At 59.3% G+C, this 21040-nt stretch overlaps 1 protein-coding gene across 1 annotated transcript in view; it reads right to left on the reverse strand.

Annotated features, from left to right (window-relative positions):
- PPARGC1B (PPARG coactivator 1 beta) overlaps positions 1–21040 on the reverse strand; it is a 44878-nt gene that overhangs the window by 12232 nt on the left and 11606 nt on the right. Inside the window, exon 2 of the mRNA XM_021547184.3 lies at positions 1822–1995. Coding sequence (XP_021402859.2) covers positions 1822–1995 — 174 coding nt within the window. The remainder of the gene's footprint in view (positions 1–1821; positions 1996–21040) is intronic.

Raw genomic sequence — 21040 nt, forward strand, 5'->3', positions numbered from 1 at the left:
CTGAAAGCCCCCAAACACAGGCACCTGCGGCTCCTCGGGGGCTCTCAGCTCTCACACACACAGCTGGTGCACCCAGTGCTCTGTGAGAGATCCTGTCCCGAGCAGAGCCCCAGTCACTCCCAAATCTCCCATCAGCATCCCCAGACCATGCTGCTCACCCCAAAACTAGGTCAGGAGAGCTGTAGTACAAGGCCCATCTCACCCTGGGCCAGGGGCTGCTCCCACTTCCTCCCTGCCCACTGCTCCAGCTTGCCTTGGGTCCCTCCTGTCACCTGGGCTTTGGCTTTGCTGATGCACCTCCAGCTTCCCCAGTGCCCTCCCAGTCCCACCCAGCCCCACGAGCTCCCTTCCAGTCTGGCAATACAATGCTGAAGGCCAGAAGAAGATGCAGAAGCTGAGGAATGGCTGGAGCGAGCCAGGAGCTCCTTCTTTTTGGTTCTCCTCCATCACAATCTGAATGTAAACCATGTCCAGGGAGAAGCAGGCTACCATCAGTGATAAAATTAGCACGGGGGTGAAGTCAGGCTCACAGGCAGGACTGCTGCCTGCACAGAGCCTCCTGTGTTTCTCTCCTCTTGTTTGAAAATTAAACATCTTTTGTTCCATGCCCTAACCTTGCTCACAGTTACTAGAGCAGGCTCCAGGGAAAGGCAGCAGGATGCTCCATTTTTGGCTCCATTTCTTTTCCTCCTGTTATTGGCACGAGATTGCTGTGCATACAAGTTCAGTGGGATACATTTCATCATACTCCACTGCTCCTCATCCGCCTGGCTTTTGCATTTCTTTTCTGTTTATCTTTTCCCCAGGAAGTTCATGGAAAATATGCATCTCGTGATGAAGGTCCCTCAGCTGGACTGGACCATTTTCAAGCACAGCATCAGCCCAGCTTAAAAGCCAGAGGGTTGTTATTATGGGCAGGTTAGAAAATATTGAGGCTTTTTTTTTTTTTTAAATCTCCTTGTTTAAATAGAAATCTTCCTCCTCCCAAAATGTAACCCAGGGTTGGTGATTAGCCAGTACCAGTGGGTCACAACCTCCTTGTGCAAGGGGGTAAAGGCCTGGGTGCTGCTCAGGAGGGCACAGAGCCCCAAGGGACTGGCACATCCAGAGCATGGCATGAGCTTTGGGCAGGGCAAGGGCACTGCCCAGCCTGCTCTGTGCCCAGTCCCCTCTGCATCTCCCTGCTTCCAACCTGTCTGTGCTGTGCCCACAGCCCTGCCCTGTGCTCACAGCTCCAGGAGATGAGGGACAGCAGCAGAGGGGCATGGAGCATCCTGCCTGTGCCCAGGAGCATCCCCTGCCCTGTGCTGGCACAGCCACGGATCCATCCCAGCCTGGAGCTGAGGAGAGGAACACAGGGACACAGGGGGCTGCCAGGGCTGGGAAAACAGAGGAAGGGGCTGGTTCTGTGAGGGAACAGAGGAAGGGGCTGGTTCTGTGAGGGAACAGAGGAAGGGGCTGGTTCTGTGAAGGAACAGAGGAAGGGGCTGCTTCCTGCTCCTGGGAAAGGAATTTTTCCAGTGCTGAGACCCCCGCACTGCCACCCTGGCATTCCAGGAATGGAACAGGACACAAAAAATTCCAGTGACTTGAACAGGCTGCAATTCCAGTGAATAATCCAGCACAGGATGGCTGGCTCAGCATCATCATCCTCCTCCTCCTCCTCCTCCTCATTAGCCCTACTCCGCTTGCCCCATTTAGAGCCGGTGCAGAAATTAATGGAGCACTAATCAGCTGGGGAGGAGATATTAATAGTCGTGTGTGCTCCCTTCTCCCAGCCTCCTCTCCCCCCTGCCTGCATCCCCGGGGGGACGGGGGTACCTGGAGGAGCTCGGAGTCGTCGGTGCTGTACTGGCTGGAGTCGGTCTCCGAGTGCTCCCCGCCCCACGGCAGCTCGCTGAAGCAGCCGGCAGAGTCCAGGTCTCCGGCGTCCAGCTGGGACAGATCGATCTCGGGGAAGTCGGAGTAGAGGTGCTCCTCGCCAGACACCTCATACTGAGCACAGGAGAGGAGAGAAACGGCTGAGCTTGGAGGAGCAGGCAGCGAGGACAGCAGCATCCCCCCCGTGTCACCCCCACTCACCCGCCCCTGGTGCTCCCAGCCCCGCTCCAGCCCCTCTGCCCAGGCGGCTCCGGGCACTGGCAGGGTGTACTGGGCACCTTTTCACCCACTCGGCCTGCACAGCCTGGCACTGGTCACCGGAGCAGCCCCAGAGCTGCCACCAAAGCCCCGCTGCTGGCCCAGGTTGGAGCAGCAGGACCTGCATGGGAAGAGCCTCGTCCCTCCCGGTGAGCAGATGGTCAGGGCACAGCACAGCCACAGCACTGGCATCTTGGGGACAATTCCTGCCCTTGGTGCCCTAAAAGTCACATCCAGGGGTAATTCCTACCCTTGGTATCCTAAAAATGACATCCAGGGGCAATTCCTGCCCTTGGTGCCCCAAAAGTGACATCCAGGGGCAATTCCTGCCCTTGGTGCCCTAAACGGGACATCCAGGGACAATTCCTGCCCTTGGTGCCCTAAAAGTCACATCCAGGGGTAATTCCTACCCTTGGTATCCTAAAAATGACATCCAGGGGCAATTCCTGCCCTTGGTGCCCCAAAAGTGACATCCAGGGGCAATTCCTGCCCTTGGTGCCCTAAACGGGACATCCAGGGACAATTCCTGCCCTTGGTGCCCTAAAAGTCACATCCAGGGGTAATTCCTACCCTTGGTATCCTAAAAGTGACATCCAGGGGTAATTCCTACCCTTGGTACCCTAAAAGTGACATCCAGGGGCAATTCCTACCCTTGGTACCCTAAAAGTGACATCCAGGGGCAATTCCTACCCTTGGTGCCCTAAAAGTGACATCCAGGGGCAATTCCTGCCCTTGGTGCCCCAAAAGTGACATCCAGGGGCAATTCCTGCCCTTGGTGCCCCACAAGTGACATCCAGTGTTGTCCTGGGGATCAGCACAGGAGCCCTGGGCCAGCAGCACACAGGGCCAGCCTCACACCTGGTGCTCAGCCTGTCCCCAGCAGGGCCCTGAAGCTCTCAGGACACCCCTCAGGGGAAGTTGCACATCCCAAAGGCCACCAAGGCCACCCAGACCCTGCTCCCTGCACCCTGCGGGGTGAGGAGGACAGCCTGGAAATGAATGGATGGGTCTGAGAGCACCCGGGGTGATGGAAGCTGCAGGAACTGAGCTAAAAATCTCCGTGGAACCACAGAAAGGAGCTGGCACTGCCCACCTGGGCCTGGATCGCAGCCACAAAACCCCACAGCTGCACCCAGCACCCAAAGGAGCTGGGGCTGGCACCAGCACCCACTGCCTGCCCTGGCACAGGGCCGTGCCTGGTTCTGCCTCGGTGTCCAGGGTAAAAAAAAAGGTCTGCTGAGACTCCTCCCAGCACTGCTGCCCAAGGGGAGTCTTCTGGCAGCGAGGGAGGCAAGTTTATTTACAGAGCAAATGGATTTTGGAGCAGGCAAACATCCGAGCATGTGAGAGAGGCTGCAGGGGAGTGTGGGGGCCCCTCCTCCTGAAGCACCCTGGAAGGGTCTCTCCATCACCCAGGGGGAAGGAAAAGGGATTTCAGACCCAGATGAAGGAACGGAAAACACAGCTTTTCTCTCTTTCTCTTCTTTAATTTTTTGTTTTTCAAATTGGGATAATCTGGGATTACCGACTTTGCTCCCCCAGGCTGAGGAGCCTGTCTGCCACGCTCCCCAGCACTGAGGACACTCCCTGCACACACTCACTCCCTTTTGGCATTTCTCACCTGCTTCCCAGCCTGCCCAGTCCCAGGGGAGGTGGAAAACAGGGAGAGCACCTTGGAGGGCACAGCAAGGGCAGGGAGAGGGTTTTATGGCCTGATGGTGAGCCAGGGCCACGTCTGGGGGCTGCAGTGGGGCTGGGGGTGCAGGGAGCTGCTGGTGCTGCCCCAGACAAAGCTCTGGGAGCTGCCCCACTCTGGGGATGCTCTGCCACACCTCCCTTCACCTTTCTGCTGCAGGGATGTGTGTCAGGTAGATACCACAAGTGTGGTGCCACAAAGAGTATCAGGCACCCCTGAGTGTGCTGTGACTCCTCCCTGGGCCCCCAGGGATGGGGATTTTCTGACCTGCCCTGCAAAAACCTTTATTCCCAGGTGTCAGAGCACGTGCAGCAGGTCAGGAGTCCCCGCTGCCAGCTCTGGGGGACACCAATGCTGCCTTTCCCCTTGTTCTGTCCCTCTGCTCGGGGATCAGATGTCCTTTGGCCTTTCAGATGTGTCCCTTACCTGCTGTGGCTTGTCCCTGCCTTCCTGTCCCTGCTCAAGTGCCTGCTCCAGAAAAAGTCTTGTGACAACTTTGTCTCCCCCTTCTCCCCAAACCTTCCCATGGGAACACAGGCAAAGGCTTTTATTTTTAGCCAAGCCATACATACATAGATATACGTGTGTCTGTGTGTGCGTGTGTGCGTGCAATTAAAAATAGCAGAGCAGCCAAATTCTCCTGCTCCTTTTGATATGCCACCAGGGAAAAGATCCCGGTGCTGAGATCACAAGGAGCAGCTGACACCAGTGCTCGGGATGTCTTTTGATCAACCCCACAGATGTGACACGTCCCCACGTTGGCAACAGGGCTGGGTAAAAATAAACTGCTGCAATCTAACGCTGCTGAGCTGCCCTCTCTGGGCACTCTGGGCAGGGCTGCCCTGCCACTGCCACGGATGTTCCTGCAGGTCAGGAATGCCCAAAACTCAGCTCTGGCTGTGTGCAGCCTCCTGCTCTCCTTGAAAAACACGGGGACAGCCTTTTCTTGCTGGGGTCACCCGCAGTGCCACCACGCCAGCCCCCAGCCATCCCCTCTGCTCGGCAGTGCCACTCACCCAGCCCAGCTGCCCAGGGCTCCAGAGGGAGCCCACCACTCCCAGCTCAGGACCCAGAGCCCCTCTGGGCTGGCCACAGGGCTGGGGAAGGGGCCAGCCCCTGCCTGGCTCGGGGGTGGCAGCAGCGATGGGGACGCTGCCTGTGGGCACGGGACTTCATCTGCTCCAACTCTCCCTTTTCCCACCCTCTGCACTTCCTGCTGCCTTGGGAGAGGAGTGAACTTTTGTTCTAATTTTACTCGGGACTTTGTAGGAAGATCAGCCATGGGTTCTTGGTGTGCAGCCAGCAAACACCCATGGAGACATGCTCAGAGATCGGGAGGCATCCTCCAGCCTCGACACCTGGCTCGGGTGTGCTGCAGCAAGGAGAGAGCTGCTGCCAGTGTCTGATGGATCCCTGCTCCAGGGAGGGCTCCTGGTGTCCCCTTGGTCAGCATCCCTCTGTCTCCTGGCACTGAAGAGCTCCTGGGTGGCTCTGGCTGCTCCCACTCCCTGTCCCTTGGTGACATCCCCAGTCTGTCCTTCCCAGAGCAGTGGCAGCATGAGGAGCTGGCACAGGGCTGGATCCATCTCCCTGCCTGATCGTGAGGGTGTTCCATGCAGGCCACTGTCTCTGGTGGCCCCAGAAGCTCTGGGGACGTGTCCTGGGCTGGACCTGCAGCCACATCCAAGGATGTCCCAGCTCAGCGCTGGCTCTGGTGCCCTGGGGACAGCAGGTGGGACATGTCCCTTTCTGTCCTTCTGCTTTGGAGCAGTGTGAACTCTGGCACGTGAGGTGTCATCTGGGAAGAGACACCAGACTCCTCCCCAAGCCCAACTCTAATTCAAACACGGGATTAACGAGACAGGAAATGTTTTCCTCATTTTCAGTGTCAACTTGGGCTCCCCAAAGGAAAGCCCTGCAGTCAGCAGGACTGGTGACGTCCCCCCTTGCACAGCCCCTGAATATCAGGGTGGCTCAGAGGTCTGAGGCTGTGAGGGGAGGAATATCAGGAGATGGCAAAGATCTCCAAAAGAGGCTCTTACCCCAGATATGTTGGTGCAGCTCTCTTTATTCTGTGGTGTCCATGTGGAGAGTGGGGCACAAGAGGATGAACAGGAAATGTCAGGGGTCTGTACAGACTTTGGACAGGGTGGGCTTCCCTGGCTCTCCCCCAACCCTGTTGGGGCAGGAAGGAGGGTCCAGGGTTATCTGATCAGAGTCACAGGGAATGGGGAAGGGGCACAGAGTGCCCATGGGCTCACTGTGACAGACTGGAGAGGCTGGCTGGGGTCAGCTGCATCCACCAGCCCAGGGAGAGCAGGAGCAGCCCTGCTGCCAGGAACAGAAACCCCGAGCAGGGCAAGGGCTCAGCTCATCGTCTGCTCTGCTCCAGCGGCTCGGCAGCTGGGGACAGCGCAGTGACCGTGGCACACAGACCTGCAGGTGCTCTCCTCTGGCTCACTGCAACACTGCTGGAAATTACCCTTATCTGCAGAAGCCTGGGTCCAACCCCTTGAAGTCAGGGCCAAGAATCGTGGCGCGGGCACACGGGGTGGTGGCACACGCGGGGCTGGCGCTCGCTCAGCCTGCACGGGGGCAGCCTCTGAAGTGCCGCTGGCCAGGGCAGCACCTTCCAGGAGCCTCATCCTGCCTCATCCTGCAGCCCCGGGGTGCCCTGCAGCAGCCCTGGCACTCACTGCCATGGAAAGAAGCAAGGAAGGAAGGAGGCAGCTCGGAGGGGTCAAGGGAAGCAGCCAGGGCCTGCACCCCCTCCTCGCTGGGGAGCAAATGGTGCCTCAGCTCCTCCCCTGCCTGCCCGAGGCACTGAGGGATAAATGTATAAATTAAATGGACATCCACACTGCTGCAGGCACTGCCCGGGTGAGCCAGGCTCAGGCTGGGACCCGGAGCAGCAGCAGGGAGAGATGCTGAGCACACCAAGCTGCTGCCAGCAGCCCTGCCTGCCCCGGGAAAGAGAATCCTGGGGCAGGGCTTCTGCAGAGCTCCCTGGGCTCATCAGGGAAATCCCAGTCACAGAGCGCTTCCAACAGGGATTACAGCCCTGCAGGGAGACGGGCACCGCGGGACCACGGGCTCTACACGGGCTGCTGGCACTGGGCTGGCTGGTGGGGCACTGCTGTGGCACTGGGCTGGCTGGTGGGGCACTGCTGTGGCACTGGGCTGGCTGGTGTGGCACTGGCTGGTGTGGGCTGGCTGGCGTGGCACTGGGCACAGCCACTGCCCCTTTTCAGGCAGGGCTGGGTGCCAGCAGACCCCCAGCACCCTCCTGAGCTGCCCCACAAGCAGAGTGAGGAGGCTTTGGGGGCATGACCCCAGGCCAGGGGTGCACCCTGCTGTCCCCACAGCCCCCATGGGGTCACCCATCAGCAGCAGGCCCGGTGTGCCAGCCCCTCGTCATCCCCAAGGATGTGCCAGCCCCTCGTCATCCCCAAGGATGTGCCAGCTCCGTGCCAGCCCAGAGGGATGCGGGATGTGCAGGGTGGACAGCCTGGCTCCAGCACCAGCGGGGAGGGCAGAGGTGAGCACGGAGGAGACAGCTATAAATAAGTGCAAATACAGCAAGGAGGCACCTGGCCAGAGCTGTGAAGGTCACCAGAGTGTGTGCCAGCAGATAAGCAACCCCCCTGCCCAGTGGCATTTGACAAAATGTCACTGTGGATGAGGGAGAGGTGGTGTCGGGTTGTGCCTTGGCCCTGTCACCCCTTGACACCCCCGATATTTATATCCTGAGAGCCCCCCAGTGAAGGGCGAGGGTCCCTGGAGGTGAGGGGGGCACAGGGAGCACATCAGCCCCTGCCCAGCACACAGGAACCTCCCAGGCTGCACAGGGCATGAGACACCTCACTGTCCTGCCAGGCATTTCACCCTCTGCTCCCCTGTTAATTTTTAATTCCTTTTTTTTTTTTTTTTTTTTACTTTCTACTGACCCGTTTTAACCATTCAGCCCAGCCAGCAAGAGGCAAAACCTCATTTAAAAGCCAAACTGAGAAACCAGCAGCTCTTTCTTCCTCCTGAGCCACTCCAAACCAACTTCTGCTGGTCCCTCTGAGTGCAGCACGTGGCAGCTGCCGGGCTCCACGCTGGGCACCTGTGCCAGCACAGCCTGGGCTCAGAGGTTGGACTCCGAGGTTGGACCTGATGACCTCAGGAGTCCTTTCCTGTGGGAACCCCAGCCTTGCTCTGGGGTCCTGTGTGGTGGTGAAATTTCTCCTCCAGCCTGTGCTTCCAAAGAAAAACTGTGCAGCCTCTTGCTGTTCAGTCTCAAGGCAGTTTATTGCAAGTTATCTAAAAGATTTTCTCCTTGGGCTGCTGTGGTTTGCTCAGAGCTCAGGCAGAGGCACACACACACCCTGACATCCTCTCTGACCCCGACTGCTTCTTCTCTCCCACCCAGGGCTGCTGCTGTCTTTTATATGGTACATTATGTGTTACATGGTTACAGTTTTTCCCAATGCCTATTACCTATATGAAATGGTGATTTTCTATCTTTTACATGGTACATTACGTGTTACATGTTCACAGTTTTCCCCCAATACCTACTACCTATATTACCAGGTGCTTTTCTACTCTAGACCAATCTGTGAGTGCCAACATCACCAAGAACATGGAGGCAAGGAAGAAGGAGGAAGAACAGGATCAGCCCACTTTCCTCCATCTTAGAACTTCTGACCCCCATGTACAAAGTAAAAACCCGCCTGTACATGTGTTAAAACCCCCCTGTACAATACTAAACAATTTTCCCCTCTGTTTTGTAACTACTTTTACTATCCCATCTAACCCTTTGTGACTGCTTGTTTCACCTCCAAAGTTGGTAACTCATCCCATGGTTCAAACCCAAAATCCCAGCTGTTTGCAGCTGCCTGCCGGGGTCTAAAATGCTTCTGACCAAGGCCTGGAACCTCTAAAAATGTCTGAGGGACATTTGGAGTTCCAACATTTCCAACCAAAATCATTCTGTGATTCAGTGGCACACGTGGAGCAGCCTGAGACGTGCTGGGTGGCAAAAAGAGGGTGCTGGGTAGGAAAAGGGGTGCCCAGGGCCAGGCTCTGAGCCCCAGCCTGGGCACAGCCTCGCTCCCTGACTTTTGCCTTACATTAGGGAGCTGTAATTAAGATCGACCATGAGATGCCAGTAATGAGAAATATTAAACATTAACCGCAAACAATGAACGTGAACTTGGCCAGGAGAACTTTGATAGGCAGGAAAGATGGAAGAAATTGCACTAAACTGTCCTTGAGTCACGGGAGAGAAAAAAGGAGCCCGAGCTATTGGTAATAATGCCCTGGATAAACAACATTCTGCTGGAATACTTCAAACAAAGGTGTGCCAGGCTTGGGAAGAAGGGCAGCACAAAGTGGATCACAGGTTACAGAGCTGCAGCTCACAGCACGCTCAGCTCAGTTCCTCAGGCTCCGGACTGCAGAGTCCCCTTGGGTTCTGCAGCACCCACCAGGGAACCCCTGCAGCCCCACAGACCCTAAACAGCCCCACAGACCCTAAAACAGCACCACAGACCCTAAAACAGCCCCACAGACCCTAAAACAGCACCACAGAGACCCCAAAGCAGCCCCAGTGTGCCAGGCACAAGGCAAGGGCAGGTGCTGGCTGTGCGAGGAGCAGCCAGGGCAGGAACAGGCTGTTCCCAAGGATCAGCTCCTCTCTCACCACCTCCCCCTGGAAACAGCCCTGCCCGTGTCCCTGTGCCCTGCCAGGGCTGGCCAGGCAGTGCCAGCACACCTGGGCACCCACAGAACCGTGCCCAAGTGGGACAGCTCCATCCTGCACCCCTGGGGCCAAACTGCAGCACCCCGAGGGAGCCACCCGGGCAAACACCACCCAGCACCCAAACATGCCCGTGCCAGTGCCTGCTGCCAGCCTGGCACGGCCAGGCGGGGCACAGAGCCCGGGCTGAACACCGGGGGGGTTTTCTAGGAAATTCCTTTTTACCTCCCTAAAGCAAAGGCAGAACAATGGAGAGCAGCTGAGCCGGGCACAGAGCACGGGGGGCATTGAATGTGCCACCAGCACCCAGCCTGGCATGGGACACTCTGGGGACAGAAATGTGCCACCAGCTGCCAGCTCTGCCATGGGACACCCTGGCCTGGGGACAGGCAGGGAAGGGGCAGGAGCAGGAGAGAAGCAGGAGAAGAAGGAGAAGGAGAAGGAGAAGGAGAAGGAGAAGGAGAAGGAGAAGGAGAAGGAGAAGGAGAAGGAGAAGGAGAAGGAGCAGGCAGGGCTCTCCCAGAACTCCTCCCTCCCCTCCTGTGAGGTCTCATCCAGCCTGTGTGGCACAAGGACAGGGCAAGAGGTGGCACAAGCCCTGCAGCCCCAAGAGGATGCCCAGGGGAACTGGGAGCAGGGGGGACCGTGGTCCAGGCCAGCAGAGCACTGAGACACTGAAATCCTTGGGATTGCTCCCACTCCCACCCCTCTGGAGCTGTGGCTGTGGCTCCACGCAGGCTGGGAGCCCCAGGAGCCAGGCTGGCAGCAGGGGGGACCAGGCTGTGCCACCACAGGGGACAGGTCCTGACTCACTGAGGAGCTGACTGTTAGCCAGCTCTGCTGGTCACAAGAATTCCCCACGATGGCAACTCCCTCCTTTCGTCAGGAAAACATGAGGGGGTGATTATTTTCAGACCTTCCTCTTCGGCTGCCCCTGCTGCCAGCAGCCACATGAGTGATGTGGGCACGGGGACAGCAGTGAGGAGGAGCAGCCCTGGCCCTGCCCTGGGGAGGTTTGGTGCCCAGCTCAGGGGCTGGCAGGGCTCCACGAGGCCCTTTCTGCCCAGAGGACATTGCAAACATCTTCCCATGGCACAGCCTGGCACACCTGAGCCCAGCTCAGCTCCACGGGCACTGCTCACCCCTCCCAGGCAGCTCCATGAGCAAATCCCAGTTGGGAGCACCAAGTGTCCCTCTGGCTGCCACACCATGAAGTCAGAGCCCTGGTGGCACTCAGAGGCAGGCAGAGCCACTGCCCATGGGGACATCACTGCCTCGTGCCACCAAGGCCAGCCACAGCCCTGCTCCCCACCCACAGCCACAGCCCGGGCACCTTCCAAGCCTCCAAAGCTCTCCTTGGCTTCCCAGGAGCCACAGCCACCACCTTGGCATCTTCCAAACCCCCAAAGCTCCCCTTGGCTTCCCAGGAGCCACAGCCACCACCTTGGCATCTTCCAAGCCCCCAAAGCTCCCCTTGGCTTCCCAGGAGCCACAGAACAGCCTGGGAATCCCTGAACTGCTCCAGCCTGGGCGAGGGCTGCAATTCCAGCACATTCTGGCACTGGGTGTGACACAGGAGCTGAGGTGACACTCGGCCTGACCTGCCCCAGTCCTGACAAGCAGGTGGAGAGAACCTGCTGCCTGCCAGCCCCCCCTGCCCGCTGTCACCCGCTGCCAGCTCTGGCACCATCCCCTGCAGGCCACCCCTCACCTCCCCGAGCCACAGGAGCCTTTCCACAGCTGGCTGGAGCTCTGCTGAGGAGCAGGGGCTGCCTGGACAAGCTGTTCCCTCCTGGAGCCCTCCTGGCAGAGGGGTGGCAGCAGGGCAGGGGGAAAGCCCAGCTCCTGCCCGCCCTGCTGCAGCAGCCCTGCTCCTCAGGGGGTTCAGGTGCCCCTGCCAGGGAAGGCTCCGTGGGCTGGCACTGCCCGAGCCACCAGCAGCCTCTCAGTGCTAATCAGGCCGAGGCTGGAGATGGGGAAGGTTCAAGCTGGGGTTAAGAAGGCACAAGGAGGATCTTCCTGCATTAATTAGCCTGAGCTCGCAGCCAGCCCAGCCCCAGCACAAGGCAGGGATGGCCCTGCCCTGCTGGGGGTCAGGCCAGCAGCACCAAACCCTCAGTGGGACCCTCCAGGAGCCTTCTCCTGCTGGGCATGGCCTGAGCTGGCCCTCCTGCCATGGGGGGGCTGGGGGAGCCCCCACTGTGCCCGGCTCCCACGTGAAAATGAAGTTTTCAGCTGGGTGCACAAGGTCTAAGAGGATGCAAACCTCAGTGCAAAGGGCAAACCCATTCAGATCTGTTCTCACCCTCAAACTCACCCAGATCTGTCCTTACCCTCAAACCCACTCAGATCTGTCCTTACCCTCAAACTCACCCAGATCTGTTCTCACCCTCAAACCCACCCAGATCTGTCCTGACCCTCAAACCCACCCAGATCTGTCCTCACCCTCAAACCCCTCAGATCTGTCCTTCTCCTCCTGCCCAGCCTGTCCAGTGCAGCTGGCAGCCCCACCTGTGCCAGGTGGGTGGGCACTGCTGGCCACCCCTCCCTGCTGCACTGCCCATGCCAGCTCCTGCTTCTGCCCTGCCCAACATTATTGCCCATTTTCTGGAGGTGTCCTGGCCAGAGGGGACAGTCACCAGCCAGTGTTGTCACCTCGTGCCTCTGCTCTGACACCTCTGTGCCCACAAAGCTGCTGGGGAGGGGCAGTGCTGCCAGCTGGGTATTTTCCAGGGGGGCATCAGCAATCCCTGGGATAAAGTGATTATTGGTATTGACACCACTCCAGTTCTGTGGGAAACCCCAGGCTGGGCAAGGCGGGAGGAGAGCAGGTCCCAGCAGGTCTGGGGCTGCAGGGACAGGCTCACAGGTGGATGGTGGAGGTGAGAACCCTGAGCAGCACCCCTGGGCAGGCTGGGCACACAGCAGCAGCACAACCTGTTTGCTCCGGGGATTTCCTGGGGTGCACGAGGTTTTGCTGTGCCCGGCTCTGCACCCAGGCACTGCCAGCTGTCCCAGCCAAGCCACCGGCCCCAGGGCTGGGCTCTGCCCCTGCTTTTTTTGGCTCTGCAGGAAGCATTTCTAGGAGGCACAGCCTGGAGCTGCTGCTGCCAACCTGCTTTCCTCGGGCTTCCTACTCTGCAAACAACTGACTCACCCTGCAAAGAAACGGCTCCAAGATCTGCAGATAGAAAAATCCCGACCAGGGCAAGAAGCTCCTTCAGGAGCACACGCAAACCCACATTCACAGAGCTTTGTTCTAGTCCAAATTCTCTCCTGTGAGGGACCACACCTTTCCCCTCCCCAAAACCCCAGGCAGGCTCCAACAGGGCATGAGAGGAGGGGTCTGGGCACTCCCTGCAGCAGCAGCTGGAGCCCTTCTGCTCCCCCCAAACCAGTTGGGAGCCATTCTGCTCCCCCCAAACCAGTTGGGAGCCATTCTGCTCCCCCCAAACCAGTTGGGGTGAAACCCACTAGCCTGAATTCTGACACTAAATCAGTTCCTTTACCTGCTCCACGTGCTGTGCCAGCTCTCCCTCACCACCCTGCCCTGATCCTGCCTGCCCCAAGCCTTGTCCCCCCTATTTCTGACCCCAGCTAACCCAGGGATCAACACAAAGCCAAAGACCCCAGGGCAGGCTGGCCTGAAATCCAGCCCTGAGCTCGGGGTCTGACAGGAGCCACCCCTGGGCTGGGACCATCAGAGCCAGGGGTCCCCTCTGGGTGGGGGAAACCACCTCTAGCCTGGCAGTGCCACATGCCAGGTGGTCTGAAACCCCACAGAGGGCTGGCAGGGGTTGGTGTGCCACCTTCCTGACTTTGCCAGGCCCCAGTGCCTGGCAGCAGCTCCCCAGGCATGCCAGCAGCTCCAGCTCCCAGCTTGCTCTTATCCATCCCTCTCCCCCTGCTGCCTCCGTGCCAGGGGCTGCCAGGGGGGAACGTGGCCAGGAGTCCTTGCCAGAGCCTCCAGTGTCACCTTGGAGGGTCCTGCAGGGAGGCAGGGCACGGGGCCGGGGCTGTGCTCGGCGTGGCACCGCTGGGGACTGGCAGGGACATTGCTGGGCTGGAGCTGGAGGAGAACAGCCAGCCCTGCCCTCCCAGCCTGGCAGCAGGGCATGGAGGGCACGGAGGGCACCCTCAGCCTGCCCACCCACCCCGCTGCCAGCCCGGTGCCCAGGTGACACCGTGTGTGCCCAGAGCCAGGCTGGGTTATGCAAACCACAACGGGAGCTGTTTCAACTAGTTGGACTCCTGCCTGGCAGTCAGGTGCCTTCCTCCTCCTCCTCCTCCTCCCCAACGGCTGCCAGTGCCCTGGGCAGCTGCCCAGGCTCTGCGGGTGCCTCTGCCCCATGCTGCACACCCCTGCCGTGGGCGAGGGGCTGTCCCTCCTGGGCTGGCCCAGGATGTGGGGGGCAGGCAGGGGCTCACTGACCCCCAGCACCGAGTGCTGCTCTCCCCCAGCTCAGCTGTGAGCCAGCTCTGCCACTGGGGTGTCCTTGGGGTGTCCTCGAGTGTCCCTGTAGTGCCAAGGCGCAGCTGGCACCACGGGCGGGCACAGGGAAGGTGGTGCACCCCTCACAGAATCCTGGAATGGTTTGGATTGGGAGAGAACCTTAAAGATCTTGCTCCACGCCCTGCCCTGGGCAGGGACAGACACCTTCCATATCCCAGGCTGCTCCAAGCCCCATCCAGCCTGCCCTTGGGCACTTGCAGGGATCCAGGGGCAGCCACAGCCTCCGTGCCCAGCTGGGAGCAGACGTGGGGCTGGGCAGTGCCAAGGGGCTGTCTGCCCCATTGCTGGTGAGTTTTACCCAGTGCTGTGCTCACGCTGGCTTTTCCCCTGGGAAATGCAGGAACCCTGTGGAAGGAAGGGTGCAGGACAAAAATCCTGGTGCTGCGAGCCACAAAGGAAGGCCTGGGCAGAGCTGGTCACCATTGCTGTCACCAGCTGCCTCTGCCACACTCACACCTCATGGCAAGGGCTCAGTGCTTGGCTTTGCCTGGAAAAACCCTCCCCAGGCCAGGAGGAGCCAGCAGTGGACAGCATCCTCTGTTCCCAACATCCTCTGACATTGCAAAACGCAGGGAAAATCCCAGATGCGAGCACCAGGAATCTTCATGCAAATCTCATTCCAGCCTGGCAATCTGGGATGCCAGGAAAGCAGGGCCTGGCTCTGCACAGGGCTTTGCACAACACTGCAGCCCTCCTGGAATTTCAACAGGGATTACCAGGCACTGCCTGACGGGCCCAGCAGCCCCAGCTCCATCAGGAACTGTCCCCTCCCCAGCCCAGCTGCTCCTGGCAGCTGCAGGGCACAGCCAGGCTGCTGGGGGGGTTTAGGGACCACAGGGATCAGCAGCTCCACGGGCTGGGACAGGAACTGGCACCGGGCTGGGGTGGCACAAGGGATGGCTCCATCCCTGTTTTCTTTACTACAAAATTCTGTGCAACAAAATAAAGCCTTTGCCAAAGGAGACGGGCCCCAAGCCAGCTCCTTCCAAGGCTCCCTGGAATGCTCAGCTCTGTCATCCCTCGGCTGAGATTTTGTGCAGGTATCACTTTTTCTGTTCAGGATGCTTTTCCAGCTGGATGTCTTTGATGAGCTTTTCTGCAGAGGTGGCATGGAGCTGGAGGAGCAGGGAAACCTGCCTGTGCTGAATGGTAAAACCCTCTGGCAAGGCTGTGACGCTGCTCCAGACACAGGGGCTAAATATAGACTCCTCATTTATTATCCTGCAGCTGCTGCCTTTGGTGTGAGAGGAGCCAGGGGCTGCACTGATGCTCCCCTCACCCATGGCTGGGGCTGCCCAGCCACATCCACAGGTTCACACTGGCCCAAACTGGGTGCAAAGCATAAAATAATCCACAAACCTTTTCCCTGGGTGTCTCCCTGAGAGATGAGAGTGAGCCTAAATCCCCCACTCTGCATCCCACCAGGGTTTGCATGTGCTGGCATGAGCGGGGTGGCAAGGGGCTCCCCCTGCTCCTGCTGAGTGGTTTCTGGCAAAGCATGGGTGCCTTTCCCGTGGCTTCCCCACTGCCAAAATCCAGGGATCCTCCTCAACCAAACCAGCCACAGCTGGTGCAGAGAGGCAGGAGGGGCAGGGAGCCGTGGGTGCCTCCATCTCCTTCCCTCTGGATGTGCAGCAGAGGTAAATCCTGGTGTGACCCCGGTGCTTGGCAAAGGATCCTGTGCCTGCAGTGCCAGGGAGACAGCAAGTGCAGCCAGGCTGAGCCCTGGCACCCGTGGGTGCCTCGGCTGAGGAGCCACCCCTGCGTTCTGGCGGCAGGGAAGCCACAGCAAAGCCTCCCCTCCTTTGGCAGGAGGCCTGCGTGCCTCCATCAGCACATCTGGGAGAAAGGGGTGGAAAGGAGGGGTGGCCAGGCAGCCAGGCTGGGCTGTGGCCCTGCTGGGACCCGCAGCAGCCACCCCCCAACTGCTGGCACCGAGTGCCACTGAGACAGGGCCAAGCGGGATGGAACTCCAGGCATCCCATCCTGCTGCCACCCATCCTGCTGCCACCCCTCCTGCCTCCCAGGCTCCTGGCCGGGTCACACTGGGACATTTGGCTCCCTGGCTGGCCAGGGCGCTGCTGCCAGCACAGCCTGGCCCAAGGAACCACCCCCAGCTCCCCAGCCTTCCCTCCACAGCCACCCCAGTGGCCTGGCAGGAGGCTGGGCAGTGCCAGGAGAGGGTTAAGCCATTCATCATCCCTGCTGGGTGCTGCCCCACACACTGCTACCAGGACTTCTCGAGGGTGTCCCAAGCTGTGGGGTCTGCTGGGGCTGCCTCATCCTCCTTGGGGACAATGGGGTGGAGTGGTGGCAGCAGCAGCTTGGTGCCCACTGTGCCTGTGCCACCTGCTCAGGAGGGGACTGGAAACCTGCCTGGCACTCCTGCTGCACAGCCACCCTCTCACACTGGGCACTGGGAGGGTGGGACACAGCCCCTGGAGCATCCCCAGCAGGGACAGAGGTGACAGTCCCTGGCTGGACTGAGCCTGGTGGCTGCTGGGACACCAGGGACACCAGGGGTCTCACAGGCTGCTGTCCCCTTACAGGGACAGGCAGGAGCTGGCACAGGGCTCATGGAAAAGCCACTTGGAATGACAGGTCCTTGGCCCCCCCAGAGTGTCCCCACTGTTCCTGCCACTGACCCACAGCACCAAAGACCTCCCTGCGCCTTTTGGGGCGGCTCCCCCTTCTCCCCTCATTCCCTTTTCAGGCACCATCCTATGCACGGACTTTCAGCAACCCAAAAAATCCCCAGATGTGATCCCTGGGTGGCCTCCTCCTCCTCCTCCTCCTCCTCCCTGTGCTGACATCTGCTGAAGCAGCACAGAGGGGACACGGGGACGCCCTGTTTCTGCCTCCCCCCTCGGCCCCAGAGGCCTTTCCCCTGCTTCTCCCCGGCTCAGGAGGGGCACAAACCCTTGGGCAGTGCCTGGTATTTGGGTAAGAGGCCAGGCTGGGCTGCAGAGGCAGGAGCACGTGCTGCTGCTGTCCTGCCACCCCGAGAGCCAGGGCTGTGCCTGGCCACCAGCACACGCTCAGCAACTCTCCCACGGCCGCCAGCAACACCCCCGGGAGCCCAGGGCCAGCTGTGAGGGGTGACAGGCAGGGGAAGAGCTCAGTGGGGAGCAGAGCCTGCCTGCCTGAGGCTCTGCCCTCTCTGCTCCCTGCACGGGAGGGCTCCCTCTGCTTTTCCCCACTGCTGAGAGCAGCCCCGTGCCCATCCTGGAGGGGGTATTGTGCCACAAAGCTCCTTCCCCCTGTGCCACGCTCCTCACCCTCCTCTGGCTGCCAGCAGTGACCCTCTCCCACCTTTCCCACGGGAGGATTTTCCTAGAGCCCACCAAGGGATCTGCAGGTATAAAATGCTCACTCAGTGCCAGCGGTGCCCGGGAGCCGCTGGCATCCACCTTGGCAGACACCCAGAGCTGTCCTGGAGGAACGGGGGCAAAAAGCTCAGCCTGGCACTGCTGAGCCCAGCCGTGGCAGCCCCTGGCCCCGGCCATCGCCCCTCGCCAGGGGCACGGGTCCCGTGGGGGGAGGCAGTGCCCGGGCAGCCGGAGCAGGGCACATCCAAAGAAGGAAAAGAGTTGGACGGGTGGAGGAGCCGGCCGGGCTCCCTGGCCAGCCAGCCCATACTGTAAAAGGAGTGGCAGCAGGGAGTGCACAGCTCTGGCTCCAGCAGTTTTAAGATGGCTGTGAAGCTGAGAGAAGGAGGAGGAGGAGGAGAAGGAGGAGGAGGAGGACATTAACCCTCCCAGCACTGCGTTGCAGCCACCAGCACTGCAGGGAGATGAACGGCAGCTTTCCAGAGGCTCCACTTAACAGGAGATGGATTGGAGACCACTCAACTCCCACCCAATAAAATCCAGCTGGTGATGCTTTCAGGCCTGGCAGGGCTGAGCTGGGAGATGCTGACCTCAGGCAGGCTGTGGGAAGAAGGAGGAGAAAGAGAAGGAGGCACATGACAAATAAAGGACCCACCAAGGGACAGGACATTCAGCAGGACCTTAAAGACCCCTTGAATATGGACTCCTTGAAAAGATGCCCTTCCACTCATCCTGTCCCTGGACTCAGCACAGCAGAGGGGCAGGAAGGGGCACCCCTGGTGCCACCCCTCTGGCTGCCTGCATTGCCATCCCTTGCTGGCTGCTCAGCAGGGAGCAGCAGAGCCAAGTGACTGCTCAGCTTCTCTCCTCTTGTCCCTGTGGACACTCACGTGAATATTCACGTTTTTCCTGCTTAATGTTTTCCTTTAAAAACATCGGGCTTGGCTTTCCCGGTGCTTTTCTGCAGGATTCATCAGAGCTGCAGCGACTGAGGAGCAAAGGTATCGGGCACTTAACAACAACTTCCCTTCTCCAAAGTTTTAATTGGTCATTGACGTCAAGTGATTATTGAGAATTATTAATTAAGAAAGCATTTAAGAGCCTGGCTTTTGTTGAGGTTTTGCCGTTACAATTAGTTTATCGGCCAACAGGAGAAGCATCAGCCTTTGCAGTCACTTGGAGCGCAGCAAAGTGCCCGTAATTAATTTCCCTTTCCGCAGCAAGTGCTTTGCTCTGCCCTGCCTTGGGGACTTGCCTTTCCCCAGGTGTGCCAACCACAACAGCCCTGCAAACACGAACCACGGGGCCATCAGGCTGGGAACACCACGTCCCCTCCAGCCCCTCACCACGCAGGGACAGCGGCTCTTTTCGGGAAAGCATCCTGGCCACACGCCCTGATCCTGGGGAGGAGGCCACCCTGCCTTTGAAAGCGATTTTCTTTTTATCTCCTTCCTGCCCTGGGGAAGCAGCTGCCTCGCAGGTGCTTGGCACAAGAGGATGAGTTTTGGCAGCCCAGAGCTTTCCAGGAGTTCCCTGAAGCCCCTCACACGCCGGCAGCACCCACAGCAGACAGCAGCAGGATGCAGGAGGGGTGAGCTGAGGCTGGAGAGGCAGGAGAACCCCACGGGATGGCTCCAGGAACGGGGCTGGAGCACTGCCTGATCCTGCCTCAGTCTGTGCACAACCTCAGGCTGCTTCTGCAGCAGCAACTCCTGCCTCTCCATCTCTGCTGGGCCACCACAGCTCCTCCCTCCCTGGGGAATCTGGGGTGCTGCTGGATGGGGGAGGCTGGGAGGGGTGCTCAGGGGCTGGCAGGCTGCAGGGCGGCTGCCAGCACAGCCCAGCCCTTCCAGAGCAGGCTGCAGGCTGCAGGGATGCAGGAGTGCAGGGATGCAGCCGGATGCTGCTACTGCATTCCCTCACAGCACCCCAAGTGCAGCTCCAGGAGGGACCAGCAGCCCCTGCTCAGCAACTGGGTCAGCTAAATATAAATGGAGCAGCCCCAGAAGCAGGCACCTTCCTGCCTTGCATCATTGGCACCCTAAAAAGCACGGCCTGGGGACAGGGGCTGTGGCAGCTGCTGCCTCACCAGAGGCTCTGCTGAAGCTGCTCCTTTGGAGCCACTGCTCCAAGGAGGACTCCCACCCTTCGCCCTGCTCGCCCAGGGCAGCCACCACGGAGCTGGGGGACCAGGTGGGACAGATGCCTGCAGGACACAGGGACCAGGTGGGACAGATGCCTGCAGGACACGGGGACCAGGTGGGACAGGTGCCTGAAGGATGGATGTTCCTGGGAGGCCACAGCTACAAGCTGTGTGTGCACTCCCTCACACAAAGCAGGCCCCCAGGAGGGAGATTTCCACTTCCATTTATCCAAACCAGCCAGATCAGCTCCCAGGCACCAAGGCAAGCAGCTCAAACCTCCTTATTAGGGCTGGGCAGATTCCTCCCAGCCCAAGGGGTGCAGGCATGCACCCACAAGTTTGGCTTCTAGGGTGACGTCCAACAGTCCCTGTGCTGCACATCCCTGGGTAAGAACATTTTGTGGGAAGACTCTGCAGCAGGATGAGTTAGTCCCAGTATCCCCAGTTTGCTGCACTCCAAGGGCAGATGCCACCCTCAGTACAGCCTGCCCTGTAGTTTGTGGGTGCAGCAGGTCTGGTGCTGGAGCCCAGGAGAGGCAGGTTTGGGGTGCTTTGAGCTGCTCCCTTCACAGCCTTTTTGGCACCGTGTGGGAGAAGAGGGATGGTGCTCATCCTGCACCCCACACACAGCCCAAGCAGCCCTTTGCAGCCTGCAGGTCTCCAGTTGTCTGCAGCTGAACATCTCCCAGCCCGGAGGGCTGGTTATTAGGGAAAAACACTTTAATGAGGCAGCTCATTAAAGGCAGGAACAGATTAACCCGGGAACCTGAGGAACTCGGTGGCTGCCGAGTTCAAGAATAGGAGAAAGAGGCCTTTCCCTGGCAACGGTGGGAGATGCTGCCTCAAAGCAGTGGGATGAGCCCTTGAAGCCTCAAAGCCCTTTCAAAGCCCTGCACCCTCCCAGGAGCTGTGTGAGCTCTAGAGATGAAAGATGCTGGGAAGGGTGGACCACAGCTTGAAACCCATGAAAACACCCACTGAAATACAAGTGGAAAATACTCCATCCCCAATAGTTCGACTTCATGCACTGCCTCCTCCACTGATCAAGCAAAATCCCAGCACCAGCGTGGACTTCCAGCAGGGATGCTCCAGGGAGAAAGCCTTTGGCAAGACACAACCCTGCTGCACAGGAGCGACGTGGGAGGAGAGGCAAAGCCAAGCAGAGTTCAGCGTTACGGTCACCACAGAAAAATGAACCCTGGAAAAGAAATCCAGCTCCATTTCCCACTACAGGGAAAGGTTTGCTGCCCATCCCTCTCCACAGGCAGAGGAAAGGCTGCTGAGTGGTGGAAGCCCAGGCGAGTGGAGCACCTGGGGATGCCGGGGTTACCTCAAAGCCACTCCTGCAGCAGGGTGAGGAGTCAGGCCCGTGCCATGGCTGTTATGAATGAAGGTGGGAGCAGTGCAGCTAAAGATAACTTTGGGAGCAGGTACTATTAATAGCAATACTCTCAGGCTTTTCCTTCGTGTTTCCTGC

Source organism: Lonchura striata, chromosome 15 (assembly GCF_046129695.1).
Source record: "Lonchura striata isolate bLonStr1 chromosome 15, bLonStr1.mat, whole genome shotgun sequence".
In the NCBI taxonomy this organism is placed as follows: Eukaryota; Metazoa; Chordata; class Aves; order Passeriformes; family Estrildidae; genus Lonchura; species Lonchura striata.